At 37.5% G+C, this 16,992-nt stretch overlaps 1 protein-coding gene across 6 annotated transcripts in view; it reads left to right on the top strand.

Moving 5' to 3' along the window:
- Positions 1 to 16,992, top strand: part of LOC138694719 (homeobox protein Hox-D9-like) — a 738,702-nt gene that overhangs the window by 596,166 nt on the left and 125,544 nt on the right. For 5 of the 6 annotated variants that reach the window (XM_069818709.1, XM_069818708.1, XM_069818707.1 and 2 more), the window contains exon 7: positions 10,948 to 11,934. In XM_069818709.1, the coding sequence (XP_069674810.1) occupies positions 10,989 to 11,934 (946 nt within the window). In that variant the 5' untranslated portion in view covers positions 10,948 to 10,988. Of the gene's footprint in view, positions 1 to 397; positions 520 to 10,947; positions 11,935 to 16,992 lie in introns of those variants that run through there. The other variant, XR_011331001.1, reaches the window with a different exon arrangement.

Genomic DNA, 16,992 nt, shown 5'->3' with positions numbered 1-16,992 from the left:
TCTAGTGCCGAGGTCAAGAATGCATGAGAATCTTACCTTTCTGCCTCATGTGAGCCTCATTAGTATCTGTATACACACATTTATCTTCATAATTACTTTGTTTATGAAATGTTAGACTTCAGTAGTCAACTTCGTATGGGAATTCATTATAGCTGCAACTATAAGAATGCTCAAATAATCTTCCTGAGTATTCAGTTTTATACTATAATGTGCTTTGTGGGTACTCTTTTGAATTGGAAAGCTGTTCTTATTATACTAACAAATTAACACCTGTTTGTGGAGTTTTTATCATATTTGATCGTGTTCGTGTCTTGTTCACCAGGTGGTATGTTCGACTATTGGGAAATAGTATCGAATCCGGTGTACACTTATTGGTATTTTTCGTGATTTTTCATAGGCCCTCAATGGAGAACTTTTGACAAGTACGATTCCCGCTCGTCGGTCTCAGTAAGTGGGGACCCTATTGCACGAAGCGTTTAGGACTTGGTTTTTTGGATCCGAGTTCGTATAGCGATCAGGTATGAATTTTCGTGTGATATTATAATCATAGCCTATGAAGTTGGTGACTCTCAAATGACCTCATGTGATAAATTTGATCCATTTTATGTAAAGATTCACAATTTATTTTGTCCTACAGTATTATCTGTTATGGTTACTATTAGTTAATAACGAAGAAAAATTCTCTCCGGCGCCGGGGATTGAACCCAGACCCCCAGTCTAGCAGTGTCTAAAAACTGTGGAGCCCCTCCGCACAAGTCACTCATATGAGTGCGCTCCTTGTATGATGACGCAATATAATTTGTCGAACATGGAGTAAGGCCACAAAGGGATAAAAACCAAAGGAGAAAGATTCGATCCTGTGCTGTGGATTGAGCCTGGGGTAGCTCAGTGGTAGAGCAACCATTGCGTAGAACTGTGGGTCCTGGGTTAGATTCACGGTGCCGGAGCGAATTTTTCTCCGTTGTTAACTAATTAACCAAGTTTTCTTGTTTCTTTAAAAACAAAAGAGCTTTCTGGTAAGAAATTTTGTCATAAGTACCTATACTACTCTATATGGATAAAAATTAACCCATCACAATACAGTTTAAGATTTACTGTAGGGCATCATTTTGACATCTTTGACAAAGGTGTACTATCATAATTAAATTTTAGCCAAATAGATGGGATATAGATTTCAGTATAGATTGGAATGAAAAAAAAAATTATCGTAATGGCGATTATTTGTTCTAAATAATACAGATAATGATGAAAATGGTAATCCTTCAACCTATGAATTCATTGTTTATATAGGTATACAATTTTGGTCATTTAAACAATTAAAAATACATTATTTATGGAAAAAGTTGTTGAGTAATTCTTATTAACATTTAAATTAACAAAAGCTACATTTCCATTACCTATTTCATAAAATTACCTATAATTAATGTATTTGAGTAAATTTTAGTATTTAATAAATTAATTTAGTTGTATGTGTAAGGGTTTTATCTAACTCATTTTCTTCTTAACTAACCTGTCCTACCCTATTAAACTCTGGAATAGGCCTACTATGTAAACAGCCTATTTCCAATTAGGCCTGTTAATAATCCTTACTAATAACCTCACAATATCATCGTAAACATATGATCCTGTTATTACAACACGTGTACGCCTGAAAACAGTTTTCGCCTAGTATGGTGCTGTTCTAAAAGTGACATGGGCAAGTAAACAGCTCGCTTAGCGGTGATTAAATTCGTCAGACTTCGACAATAAAATCTCATGGCTTATACATTACAGTACAGATTTAATTGATTGTTTTACCTTATAATAAATATTTGAACTATTGATCACTCTTTTCAATACACATTTCACAGTTTTTGAAAGGTATGTAAACATAGGTCTACCATAGATTTCGTCTGTTATCGATAGAATTGAACCCAAAACACTTGGCCCGTTTCAGTCAATAAAAGGCTTTAATTTTAACAATCACTTGTCTGTTGAGCTAATTTTTTAACGATTTTCGTGCGAGACTGTTGTAGCATATAGCTATGTGAGCGACTTTTTCTTCAGTTAGCACGCGTTTACTATAGCTATTTTTATTAAAAAATTAACGTATTTCTCTCACTTTATCATTAAATTCTGTATTGTTGAATGAGATGGTTCTTGAACGCCAGATATTTCCGCAGAAATATAGGTTAACGTAAATTTTTGTACGATTTTTAAGTAATAGTCTATATCATAAATGATCACTGTTCTAATGTTCAAGGTACTAAACTGAACTACACTGAATGGAAGTCAGCTGTGTACTAATATTCTAACATTGGCGTCTCTTGAGCCTGTTTTGTATGTTTATACTACGCAACACAAAACCTTCCCAAGCTCGATCCATGAGAAATATACACATTATTTCCTCGACAGTCGCGTTTGATGAATAAAGTAAAAGGTCTATGGCATTTACTGAGCGAAATCTGTTTTCTGGCGAACGCTTTCTATTGGCCTAATGCGTTTCATATTCTCCGCAACCGCGCTTCTTAGCGACAATGACACGTGTATGAGTCTAATGAAGAACATTTGCGCAGAATATTAATAACATTGTACAATAGTAACAATGTATATATAATAATCAAAGCTTTCCTCTTCTTCATTAGCCGTACTGTAGGTCTACAGCAAATCTTGGATTGAGTAACTTCTAGATTACTGGATGACACGAGTAGCTAATGACTAGTCATTAAAAGAAGTGTGAATCTATCTCCGGCAGTAGCTTATATGTAGAACTTTAAGTTTATGATGGGATATGGGATAGATTTCTTTTCCGAAAAAAAAAATCCATTTTCTTCTACTGTACTTCCATTAACGTCACTCACAATTATTATAATCAGTTCTGAGAGTTATTCCATCTGTAGTTCAAAATGGTTGATAAGTAGAAGTCCACACTGTGGAGTTACGGCTAGCGCGTCTGGCAGCGAAACCAGGTGGCCCGGGTTCGATTCCCGGTCGGAGCAAGTTACCTGGTTGAGGTTTTTTCCGGGGTTTTCCCTCAACCCAATATGTTGGGTAACTTTCGGTGCTGGACCCCGGACTCATTTCACCGGCATTATCACCTTCATCTCATTCAAACGCTAAATAACCGAAGATGTTGATAAAGTGTCATAATATAATATGCTAAAATAAAAATAAAAAAATAAGTAGACAATAACCTATCTACATCCATACATATGACCATCTATCCTTCTACTTACCGGTATCCACCTACTTGCCTCTCTATATATCTCTCTCCACGTATGTAGGCCTATTTACTCACCTAACTATATCCTGGTCTAATTTTATCAAACTATTTTTCTGTTACCTCTTCATCTACGAATATATCTACCTAATTATTTATCCATCTACCTACCTATCAACTTATCTACCTTCCTATCCTATATACCAACCGCAGTTCAGTTCAAATGATGACTTTCTAGCAAAGAGATAGGCTAGGAATTCAATTCTTAGCAGCTTCTATAAAATTTATAATGAAAATAGTGAGAGGCGTCATTTCTCCTAGCGCTTCGTTTTCTCCTTTCACTGTCATTTAATCATTGCTCCATCACTGTAAATAAAAATATCTTATTAATTAGTTTGGCAGGAGAAGTATTTATGTGTTTAAATTCATAATTATTTGCTAAATATATTTCGATTTAATTTATCGTTTAGTCTGTTATGAACCAATAAAAATTATCTACCCGTTTCCCTTATAGTCTCTCTTTTTAAAATAGCTTTAACGGAAGAATGATTTCTTCCATACACCTTAGATGTAGTAGATATCGAATGAAGTTTTCGTGCTATAAATAAACAGCCAAATTTGTAGGTCCTAAAAGTTAAGTTTTGTGTTGTATAACCTCAGCAGAGATGATCTTAGAATGTCTTAAAATATGCCAGAGAAAAAAAAAGAAGTTAAACACAGTTCTCACTCCTATTTCTTATATTTAATTAAATACAAAAGTAGAATTTAAGTTTGTAACAATCTCTTTGAGTTTAACTAACAAAAAAGTGTAAAATATAACTGTTTGTAGTTCTGCTGATATGATATGTCTACTTCTTAATTGCAAGCGTCCAGAATACAATTTCCCAGTCCATTGTAAAATGTTAAAATCCTTATAGTTACTGATAAATCGACATGTTTATGCGGTTTTATACGTGACATTATTAGCACAGAGTAAATCTCAAGTAGGCAGGCTACATCTCAAGTATAGAAGAGCAAATGATTACAAGTTAAAATGTATGGGGGATTCCTAAAGTTTGAGATTGACGAAGGGAGGTAGAAGCGAATGCCAATGCATATTTCTGATGAAAGCAAATTCGCGATGTCTCAAGATACTGTTTCTTGCAAATTTGTAGAATATGCCGTAAGTAGATGAAGACGTTGCTGTCTATAAGTGCGTTAATTTAGCTTGTTACAGTTTAGAAAAAATAAAGGCTTCGACATCATTTTATGCAGTTTGACATTAAAATATTCGTGAGTCGAATAGGCTTGTATACATACTCTACTATTGGGAAATAAATCTAAAAACCTGCTATCTCCAAACATAATGTATCCATAACAATATGAAGCTATAGACTCATTGATACTCATATCCATATTAAATGGATTTTCTCCGAAGCTCGGATCATAGCGTTCAGTGAAAGCATACTCGAAAAAAATTTAGACTGATATAGCGAGCCATATTGTGTGATTCTTTCGATTTGGTCGCAATAAATTAAATTAATGAGCATTTTAAAACTTTTTTGTCTAAAGAAGGCGTACGAAATGCGTCAGGACTGCGAATATAAAGATAAAGGAATGGGACAAGTTAACTCGGTTTATGAATTTTAGATACAGGAGATAACATATACCTACAAATAGCTTAGATAGATTCCTAACGGTCACCATATCTACACACATACAGTACATCCAAGAAATTAGAAGCTGGTATCGCTTTAAGGCTTCCATTGTCATTAGTCTGAGCTCTGCAGAGAGAGAACAGTAACTCCATCTGCCGTTCCTATCTAGTAAAACAGCAGCTCGTACTTCAAGCTTTGCCATAGTTTTTTTGTGTTTTCAAGGCAAACTCATTGTAACAAAAAATATATAAATTATTGTAGTATAAAACTTATTCACATAACGTTTGTTAAAATCCTTGAAAAAAATTCGTTATAGATGTACTTTCAGCGATTTAAGTTATGGTACTTAATGTTTTTCTCTTACCCTTTTCTGGATTACATGTTTTCATGTAGGGTCTAAAACTTAAATTAGGTCTATATAGGCAACAAAAATTAAATTCTAATCTAACATCGAGTTCGGAAACTCATTTAACAAGATCTCAAAAAAAGAAAGATTATGTTTCATCCACAAATAATTTAGTCCTTTACCTCAACTTTACTTTCGGACTGTTCATATAAACTACATAGTGTTTTTCTGTCAAGAAAATTGAGTAGCCCGGATACCAGCGAAAGATTATTTTTATTTATGACGGAAAACATATTGTCCAGTTTTGTTGTTGGGTTCCCGAGAGATAATCCAATGCCCTATTAAAAGCACTTCCGCTATTCGAGTTGTAAGTTGTAGAACGTCGATTTCCTGGACAAAGAATTCCCTGTTGACAGACAAATGGTGCGTCACCCACGACGTGAAGTCAGCACTTCAAGCCAAACATAAAACGAGAACAATTTTTCCCTTGTAAGGTTACACTGTTTCTCCTACCATAATTCTACCATTTAGGAGTGAGTGAAGTAGGAATAACACTGAAACTGATCAGAAAGAGAAAAAGAAATTGGCTGGTTCACTAGCTAAGAATAAACCCGTACTGACGGATGCACTGGAAGGAATGATAAACAGGAGAAAAATTTCGTCCAGAAAGTGATATTGATCGTATGCGGAGACTAAGAGAAAGGCGGGATATAGCCTATGGAAGATTGGAGAATACTGGATTTGCATTGAAAGACCTGCCCTTTGGGTAGAAAAGTATGAATGAATTCACTTATCTTTCGTACATTACTTTTAACACTTGAATATAATTGATTAAATGGCGATCTTACTCGTGTTAATTATGTAAGCATGTGCGGCTTACATCTGTTTCGGTGCTACTTCACACCATCCTCAGAGCCTTCTGTGTCTCGGCGTCATCTCAACTTCGCTGCTTGTTGTGTGGGTGTACACTAACATACGAAAAAAACACACACACAAGATCGCATCCTCATTCAGAAAACAGAAATACAACATAGCATACAGAACAGAAAACACACTACAAAGACATCTCAACACACAAACAACACAAACAAATAAATACAACCACATAGGCGTATACAAACTCACATGCAATAGTTGCGACAGTTTCTACATTGGACAGACAGGCAGATCATTCCAAACTCGATACAAAGAACACATTAAAGCAATAACCAGAGGACACAATACATCTACATATGCCGAACACATAACTGATGCCAACCACACATACAATAACATACAGACATGGAAATCCTACACATACAACCCAAAAACCAAAAACCCAACACACTAGAACAATATGAAATATACAGACACACTAAAACACACCCTAATCAAATACTCAACACACAGATCAATTTCAGAACACACACATTATTTCACACACTCTTCATCACACGAACGCACCCACACAACAGGCAGCGAAGTTGAGATGACGCCGAGACACAGAAGGCTCTGAGGATGGTGTGAAGTAGCACCGAAACAGCTGTAAGCTGCACATGCTTACATAATTAACACGAGTAAGATCGCCATTTAATCAATTATTTTAATTCACTTACTTTTCATAGGCCTGTAGATATTCCATGAGGAAGTCAGGAAAAAAACTATGGGTCTCGTGTCGTAGATTTACAGCACAGTTCCTGATAGAAGACTCCTGGAAAAATTTGTGGGCCATTTCTCGCCCATGTAGATATTTGAAGGTGGATCCACACCAGTATCCCAACCATACATTGGTTTGTCTCTCTCTCCATCACTGATCTATAGCATTTTATAGTAGTAATTAAATAGGCTTATTCAACCTTATGATCTAAGACCAGAATATGAAAGGTTTAATGCAATATAGGCCTACTTATTTTATAAGGGAACAGTTTAATATTTTCATTTGCCTCTTATCAGCTGGAAAGGTTAACCAGATCTAGATTTTGTCCTCGATTTTCTGTATCACTGATTTTGTATTGGCAGATAGGATAGCAAATTCCTCATAAGTGTTCAGTAATAGCTGTGGTTACCAGCTTTTCAAAACTAAATATCAATAAGAATTTTAGCCATAGACTATAAATTTTGACAGAGAAACCTAAAGCCCGAACTCTGCAAAATTACGTGGGCAGATGAGATAATACCCCTTGCTTACTGTAAATTAATTTGTTACAGAGACACAATAAAATAAGCTAATTAAACCTTTCTGTTAATCCTTTATTAATTTACCTAACTTAAATTACTTGTACATGAGACAGAAAACCTCATATCTGTTCACAAATTTTGCCTCTTTCGAGCAGTTTTTTTTTATCTCGAATGTGTTTGAAAAATTCTTTGCAGCTCACGTTAAAATTAGCTTAAGCGACTTGAACTTAAGATTTTTATTTGTTCTGTTACCTCATATGTTTCTACAATATGTCCACTTAGCGTTCAACGAGGAAAGACTTCTTTACACGAGCATTTGACCCAAGGATACTAAAAACAGGTCCACACCTGTGAAGTAACCGCTAGCGCGTCTGGCCGCGAAACCAGGTGACCCGGGTTCGATTCCCGTTTGGGGCAAGTTACCTGGCTGAGGTTTTTTTCCGGGATTTTCCCTCAACCCAATATGAGTAAATGCTGGGTAACTATCGGTGCTTGACCCTGGACTCATTTCACTGACATTATCACCTTCATCTCATTCAGACGCTAAATAACCTGAGATGTTGATAAAGCGTCGTAAAATAACCTACTACTGAAAACGGTCAGCCTGGATGGTACAGTCGGTAGTGGCTGGTTTTCTGTGTCCGAGGTTGCGGGTTCGGTCCGGCCCAGACCGATGGCATTTGTGTGCTTAAAAGCGACAGGCTTATGTCAACAGATTTACTGGCATGTAAAAGAACTCCTGCGGGAAAAAATTCCGGCTCACCGACGACGCTGGTATAACCTTGGCAGTTGCGAGCGTCGTTAAATAAAACATAATATTTCGAATTTAACATTTCGAACATCGCGAAACGTCAATGAAATTCGTGTGTAGTAGATTTTCAACTTTTTCGTCAATGGGAGAAAAAAATAATCATCATCGCCTCCTGAATATGCATCTCAATACGTGCGAGGAGGATCATGAACATTAGATTCAGAGTTCAGACCATGATTTTTTGTTTGTGGTTGTAACTCAGGACGTAATATTTAACTTCTTCTATTAAACATTTTTTAACCGAAATCTTATTTTAAATTAATTGTCCTCGAGTTCAGTGAGTAAGGTTTCCCCTCTCTTGGAAAACAGGAGAAGCACGGGGAAGTTCATTATCATTATTAGATGAGATATTGGAATAATAAAAAACTTGGAAAAAAATATAGACTATGCATTTACAATTTAATTTAACCTAGAAAAAATATTAAAAGTGTGTATCGCTTCATTCGAAACTTAAAAATTAACAAAGTCTATCTAACCTACAATGAAAATAAACTTCACCATTTTACGTAAAATGATTTTTTCTCTCTCTTTTTTCTTTCGGAAATACTTTCTGTAAGCTTCAGTTAATTATGATTAATTTGAGAATATTCGTGAGTTATATTTAAAACTAAGACGAAATAACTTAAAGTTAGTATTTATACAACCAACAATTCCCAATTAAATATAACTGAAGATTAATTTGATGTCTTAATCCAAGGTTAACTGTTTATATGACTAGCCTTAAAAAATCAGATCTCATTTCATACAGATGTTACAGCGTTGACAGCATTTTGAAGTGATGTTATGGGTTCGAACCCCCACCTATTTAAAATAATTTTTGTTCGGATACGTATTTGTGTAGCCTACATGAGCGGCGTTGTTATCCAGAACCCTCAAGCTTGTCAGTCGCACAGTGGCAGAGAGGCGGTTTTTTAGTAGAAAGAGATAGAAAGTGTGGGACGTCGGGTCTGTTGGCGTGTGTGTGTGTGTGTGTTGGTTGTTGTACTATGTATGTGATAGAGCGAGCTTGTCCCGTTGCTCACCAGATCGCGTGCGCAGCAGTAGTCTGCTTCGCGGGGGACTTGTTCACAGGACTGCCTATGGTTGACTCTCGTTCGGTCGGACAGGCTGTCTGAAAGTGAGTGGAATCTCGCTTCCATCAGTACGCGAACATACGGAGTGTTCTGTTACACGTCGCAATTGCCATCCCACTACTGTGGACTCTAAAGCTTCCAAAGCGCGTAAATTCGTTTGAAATTGTTAACGTAGTTAAAAACCGCGTGTGCACCTAATATTATAAATAACGCGCGAACAATTTTGAAGTTTATTTTTATTATTATTTACTGCCAACAACTGTTAATTTATAACTGGAGAAGTTTCACCCTTCTGTAACAACAGTAGTAATCAAATTAATATTTTACAAAATAAAACTAGCAAGTGTAATAGTATTTTGATAACTTTCGGTAGTTAAAAATCGATTCGTCTCCTGGTGTGGAACTGTCAACACTGTGATTATATATTCAAAGGTATTTTGTTACAAGTTTCGACTTTGCTACCTGCATACAAAATCATCGGCAACAACGAAGGAAAAAGGATAATAAAAAAAAAGTTTTGTGACTGTAAACTCCAATACCGACAAACAAAAACAAGGTACTTGGTGTTTAAAATCCAGACAAATACAGTGAATTTCGTAAAACTGCTCCCTCCCCTCTCCGTCTGTAAGGATGAAATGTGACCGTCAGGTGAAGAAGTCGAAGTGATACTGTGCTACACAAAAAAAGTTCTACCTCCTTTTGTAAGCGGCAAACGTGATTTTTTGCTGCTGTCAAACCATGCGATTGTGTTAACCCTAACCGTGACTAGGGAGAGGGCTTTGCTACTCTTTTATTATTGACCACTGAGGGCAAACACGTTAAAATTTATATTGTGCACTTGAATAGTAAGTTATTTCGGAGTGATTGTGTCAAGAGCTGTGATTAGTGCTTAAAGAAAGTAGTGATTTGTTAATATTCAACCAGGGATGTTACCAACATAACGATGCAGAATAAAAATTTGTACTTAATTAATGTATAATTTTTTCTCGGAGTGACATAAATTTCTTTGGCGTTAATTCAAAATTGCTTCTGCTTGCAATCCAAGTGCGTAAGTTAACAATAGACCTGTCGATCTAGACAAACTTTAGATTATTTCGGTTATTTTGAGGACAGGATTCAAATTGTGTTCAGACAGAGGAATTGGGGGGTTGACATTGTTTATTGCGATAATCCGTCCTGAGGCAAGATGTTGGTCGTGTTGACCACCAACCCACCTCCCTGCGGGCTTATTGTTCACGCCACAGCGTGACGTACGTGCGGTGTGATGTCCGTTCCTCTGCCGTGACAGCATCTCGTCTGTTCTGCTCCGGTCCACACAGCATCCCGTCACACTCCCCCTCTCTGCGGCACCCCCCTCAATTCATCTCTATCTCTGTCTCTCTATCCTTCTCTCTCTCTCTTCGTGGGATTTCTACATTGCTGCCAACATTTCAAGCTCAATCGTTCTGAGAGTTACCAACATGAAATCTTTCCTAATATTGGTCCATCTACCAGATTGATCCCCCCTCGGTTGGAGTTGATGTTGTGATTGTACCCGTACCCTCTCAACTTCCGGCAAGCCACCTCTCTGTAAAGTGACCGCGGGTCTGTCTGTGTCTTCTTTGCCCATCACCTCTCCCGTGGTCTTCATCTGACCATCATCATCATCACCGACTGCACGACCGTTCTGGACGTGGCTGCTGCCGCGACCGCAACCCTGTACGACGTCCACAATGGCGGGGCAGCCACCGGAGCGGGGAATACCTCCGGGGTGACGTGGTGGGCCATGATGAACGGGGGTATCTACGAGGAGAGCCCGCCGCCAGCACCACCGCCGCAGCAGACACCCGCCCCGACACCCATCAGCAGTTCCGGCGGAGTGACGTCCCCGGGGTCGGCGACCTCGGTGACCTCGGCGTCCGCAGCGCCCTCCCAAACACCCGCCACGACCTCCTCGGGAGGTTCCTCCACGTCCCCGTCAGCCTCCTCCGTCACCAGTAACAATAACACCTCGAACACGGGACCCCTCCACATACCCGCCAAACGGGTGATCTCGGCGTACGGGGAATGTCCCAGTGTGGAGCCTGGAGGAGGCGTGATCCGGCACTCGCACCACGGGACGCAGCCCTGGAACTACAGCCCCGTGGAGAACCACCACGCGACGGGGGCCACCGCCTTCGAGCCGGCTGGAGGCCTCAACCACCACCAGTACAGCAACGCTCCCACCTACTACAACCTGGCCGCGGAGCCCTCGGCCGGTAGAGACGGTCGCAAGGCGGCGGCGACCCTCAGCTTCTGGTCTCCGGCGGCCTCGGCTGCCGGGGGTGCAGGTGGAGCGAGTGCCGGGGGAGGTGGTTCAGCGGGGACGACGACGACTGGGGCAGCCGGGGAATATGCCAAGTACAGTACCACCGGGTCGGTCTCGTCCGCAGGAGGACCCAGTTCGGACCCCGCGGTGTCCAGTTCGTGCCACCAGTCGTTCTCGGCGGCGGCCCAGAGCTGGTGCAATTACTCTCCGTACACGAGCGCGGCCAGCAGGCACCACCACCACGTGGTGGACACGCACCACCACCCGCACCACACCCAGCCCGTGCCTTACCTCAACCCCACGGATGAAGGGAGGAGGGTGGCGGCGGCGGCCGCCATGGTGGCGGAGGGGTTCACACACGACGGCTACGGGCTGAGGAACTACGCCCCCGAGCCCGTCCCGTCGACGCCCTACCCACCACCAGGTAAGCAGGCGCAGGTGTGGGTGGGCAGAGTAAGGCAGCAATAGTGTCATCTTCCACATGTGTCCGGGTTCTTGGAAACACAAAAACACCTGTTTCCTGCATACTGTTACTTGCAAGTCGCTTTGGAACTCTGTAAAACTCGAAAAAATTACATACAAAAACTTGAACTTCCATCTTGCTTTCTAACGCGACGTCGTCATGATTTTTGATGGTGACTGTACTTGTCGAAACCAATTGGCAGGAGTGACAAGTGACTCAAGCTTCATCCCGCAAACTCGAATTATTAAACCAATGTTTATTTTAAAAATTAATAAGATATTATCTAAATTCAGTATTTAATAAAAATTTGAATGATAAGAAAGCAAATCCAAACTATTCCATGTTATAGTTCACTTCTATAATTATTTAAAATGGAAGAAAGTGGTTGAAGAATGATTCAAGCTTTAGAACAAATAAAAAATGATACATATTTCAAGCAATAAGAGTAATGTAATATGTAATATAGCCTACTGTTTTGTTGTTCTGAGTATAGGACAAATGAGTTTAACATTGCTATAGAAACCTATGTATAAAAACAATGAAAAAATAACTTATTTAGTTTGGTATGTCCAGAAATTGTAAAAAAAGAGAGAGAGAGAACATCATTTATGGTTGCTAAGTCAAAGCCTGATATTCTCTTGTTTTACAAATTGTCAAAATCCGCTAATTTCTAAACATGGTCCAACTGATTAAGTAATAATTCCTTTATCGTTTTCATACATAGTGTTCTTGTGCAATGTTAAATCCCTATGTACTCTACCTCCTTCCCCAAAAAAAGCACACTCAGTATAAGTAGTATTGTTAAAAAAATTAATACATAATTAAGGAAGCTAAAGTATAATTTCTTACGTTAAGTGTGCTAATGAGTTACTTGTCAGAGTTCCACACTGAAGTAGATTTCTCTCGTTAACTCCCCTGTCACCTGTTAACCCCTCACCTGTCAGTTGATGCCTCTATAGCTGCAATACTCTTACTTTCACCCCAGCTGTAGTATGTAACAGTATTTACTGACCTATCCACTGTCTTGATGTGACCTAGATTCATGATAAAAATACTTTAACTTCATATGAGGGTAAGCCATTTTGTTTCTTGTTATGATCACCACATGAGTTCCCTCTCCTTATTGATACGTACTTTCCCTTTCTTTATATCTTTTTCTTTTATTTTCTTGATGCTCAGATGGTTGTCTTACATTATGTCGATCGTAAAATGTGAGAATATGACTCCATATAGAGGGCGCTGAATACCGATATCCCCCGTAGCTAATGTTTATGTGAAGTGTTTCACTTTCATTCATGATTAGCTACAGCTCCAATCCTTACATAATAGCATGTAATTTTAATTATAATATTTTTGTAGACTATTGATGGTATTGCAAAATAACACACTCTGTATTAATTTACTGCAGATAAGTATGAAATGGAACCGTTTACTAAGTTTATACAAAACTATTTAGGCCTACTACCGTTATAAATACAAGTAAGTTCATTTTCACTCATATTTTAATACATGTGCGTATAGACTATATACATGAAATAATATAATTTAGACTTCGTTATTAACTTACAGTGAGGAAAATGATTTTCAAGCCTACACAGGCCTACAGTTTTTCCACAAACTCATCATCTAAAAACGTTGAATAAAATAGCCCAGTTTGCTTGTTCCCGCATAATTTTTCATTATTATACGTACAGGTACTATTAAGTTGTTTCCAATTACATAGCTGTTTTTTTTTTTTTTGTTTTATGATCACAGTTGGTAACAATAAAATATAAGTAGCAGAACTCGGCATGTAGGCCTAGACTAGCTTATTTTTTGCAAGTTTTTATGTACTTCTATGCATTCAGTGAATACAAATGAAAATATAAATAAATAATTTCAATCAAATATGTTGATGTATCGCTATCACTGGATACGAGAATATTTTAATCTTGTTTATTTCCATCCTGCGGTTCACTTTAAATTCACAGAATGGATATGGGGTCAGATGATGTTTACAAACATCAAGGCCCATAAATAATACGTATTAAAACTTATCTCTGTAGAAATTAATTGTATTCCGTTTATGTTTTGCTTTGACTACATGGATTGAAGTCCACGTCTGACTGAGTACTTCCTCATGAAAAGATAGAATTAAACAGTGTTTATACATTTGTCTGAGCAAATCGTTAGATATTGTAATAAAACGAGTAGGAGTCCAGTAGCATACTGGATTAATAGCTGAAGGTCGATTATTGATTGTAAAATTTTTAGTTTAAAACTTAAATTTTGAACTTTAAACTTTGTTTCAATTTTAATTGCATTTGTATGGAGTTAAGTGTAATTTTTTAAAATATGTATAATCGATTTTCTTGCATTATAGGCTACAATATGAAAAAAAAATTAGATAGTTTAAAACCATAATTTGCTATCTCACTTATTAACAAAGTTATCTGCAAATTTATATATGTATAATTTATTATTTTACATACGTCAGTTTTGGTAATTTACTGGATGTATTTATTTAAATAACACAATATTGCTTTGTTATATTTACCTGTAGGTTTAATTCCTGTTTCGAAATTTTTATGTATTCTTTTTATCTATACTACGTACATACATACATACATAGATACTTACTTACTTACTTAACTACTTACTTAGTTACTTACTTACTGTACAGAATTGTTTTTTAATGTCAGAATTATTTTGCACTGCATACTTCGCACACATGTGTTTTCCTTTTGAAACTATCATTCTGTTATTAAGTACTAATTCACTCCTTTATTGACTTAGGAAGCTTTATAAAGTTAATTATTACCCATTCTATACTACCTCACCACATACTCCTGGTCTTTTTCGTCCATTCACTATTTAGTTATCTTGCTTCTTATTCCTGTCACATTTATTTCTTCTTTAAAAATTCAAAATATAGTCTGCAATAAACTACGGTATAGACTTCAGCATTTTGGAGAAGTGCCAATTCGCTAGCGTGCACTAGGCATATTTGTTTGCTAAGAGACTGAAGTCCTTTTATAATCTTACCTTTCAACTGACCTGAATTGTGCCACATTTAAAATTCAATTTTTTTCGTAATTCACCTGCAATATATTATTTGCTATAATGCAAAAAAAAAAAAAAAACTATGAAACTGCAAGCTTAAGTATTTCTCACTATGCATGTATTGTTAAAATTCTGGGGTTTTCAACTGTGTGTTGAGGTACACTCGTCCGACGTTTCGGAACTTATTACAGGATTCATCTTCAGAATTTTATCAACTTTGACCGGTAAGGATCTAATAGAATAGTAATATCCTACCAAAAACTTAAAAATACAACTCATAAGATGAAACTCGGAAGAAGTTCTGAAATGTAGACCTACATACATATTACTACGGACTTAATTGTTTTGTTAAATTTGTAATTCAGTCATTCAGCACTGTAGGCCTATTGCGTCATAGACATTTTTTTTATTATTGTTCAATTTGACAACACTGTTCATATTTTTATGTAGATTGGCTAATTTAAAAAAAATCTGACGTTTAATTTGTCTGCACTATCTTCCTTTTGCTTTCATATTTTTTAATACATCTTTCAATTAGCTGGCACTATTTTCTGTACCGACTGAAGTCATTTTTATAAATTAAACACAGAATTGTTCACGATTTCATAGCACGTCCATCTGTGAGCATAGTATGCAGTTTCATCAAAATTCCTGCATCATTTTTTTGATGAGTTAGTCTTGAAATATCTTATTCACTTGAGGCCGGTGTGATTGCCCTATCTTTCGCTCTCTCTTGACTCCACCATTACCAGTCTCTTCTCCACGTACAATTCTTCTCGTTCTATCTCCGGCCTCCAGTCAGGTAGAAATGAGCAACAGAGATGGAGGACGATTCTTCCTTCTCGCTCTTATATTACGAAGCGTTCCAGGATAACTAGGAGATGACTGCTGTAGACTCACAAACCGAGGGAAACCTTTTTTTTTTTTTGCATTGGAACGTTACTACACGTAGCAAAATTTCGGCCTTCGATTTCATCGCCATACTAAGCCTAAATGTTATTCTGCATGAATATCATTACATAGCTGATCCAACGATGTAAAAACATGGCAACCAAATTCAACTATTGTTTCTAGAGTTTCACAGGCGAACTAAACAGCATGTCTTATTCCTCTTAAGAAATAGATTGTTTATCTTGGTTTATATCATTCTGCATTGTTAGTAGGCCTATTTATGTAACAACACGAGAGTTCTTAGGCTCGATTCTAGAAAAAGTAAATTTATTTATTTTCCCTTTCTGTAGGGATCAGATATTCATAGTTTTCTGCCCAAGGGCAGGTCTCTCACTGCAAACCCAACATTCTCCAATCAAACCAATTTTCCGCCTTCCTCTTAGTCTCCGCATAAGATACTATCCATGAATCTTAATGTTGTCTGTCATTTGATATCTTATTCTGCTCCGAATTTTTCTTTCGTTCACCATTTATTCCTGTGCATCCTTCAGTTGGCAGTTTCTTCTTAGCCAATTCCTTCCTCTCTTCCTGATCAGTTTAAATATTATTTTTTCTTCACCCACTCTTTCTAGCATAGCTTAATTTGTTATTCTGTCTGTTCATTTAACACTCCCATACTCCAAATGCTTCTAGTCCTTTCTCTTCACTTCGTGTCCATGTTTCTGCACCGTACAGTGTCACACTCCATACAAAGCACTTCACTAGTCTCTTCCTTAGTTCTTTTTCCGGAGTTTCGCAGAACATCTTCCTTTTTTATTAAAAGCTTCATTTGTTATTGGTGTCTTTGTTTTGACTTAATGGCAGCAGCTCATTTTGCTACTTAGGCCTATTTTACATTCCAAGTATTTGAAGCCGTCTACTTGTTCCACTGCCTCATTTTGAATTCGTATCTTTATCTCCTTCATTTTTCTTCATATAACCATGGTCTTCGTCTTGTTTGCATTTATCTTCACCCCATACTGTTCACAGTTGTCATTTAGCTTCAGTAGCGTTTGCCTTAGTATCGTGTCCTCTCCTGCTAACAAC

This window comes from Periplaneta americana, chromosome 2, assembly GCF_040183065.1.
Source record: "Periplaneta americana isolate PAMFEO1 chromosome 2, P.americana_PAMFEO1_priV1, whole genome shotgun sequence".
In the NCBI taxonomy this organism is placed as follows: domain Eukaryota; kingdom Metazoa; phylum Arthropoda; class Insecta; order Blattodea; family Blattidae; genus Periplaneta; species Periplaneta americana.
Note: the sequence above shows the minus strand (reverse complement) of the source record. Positions and strands in the feature narration are given on the sequence as shown.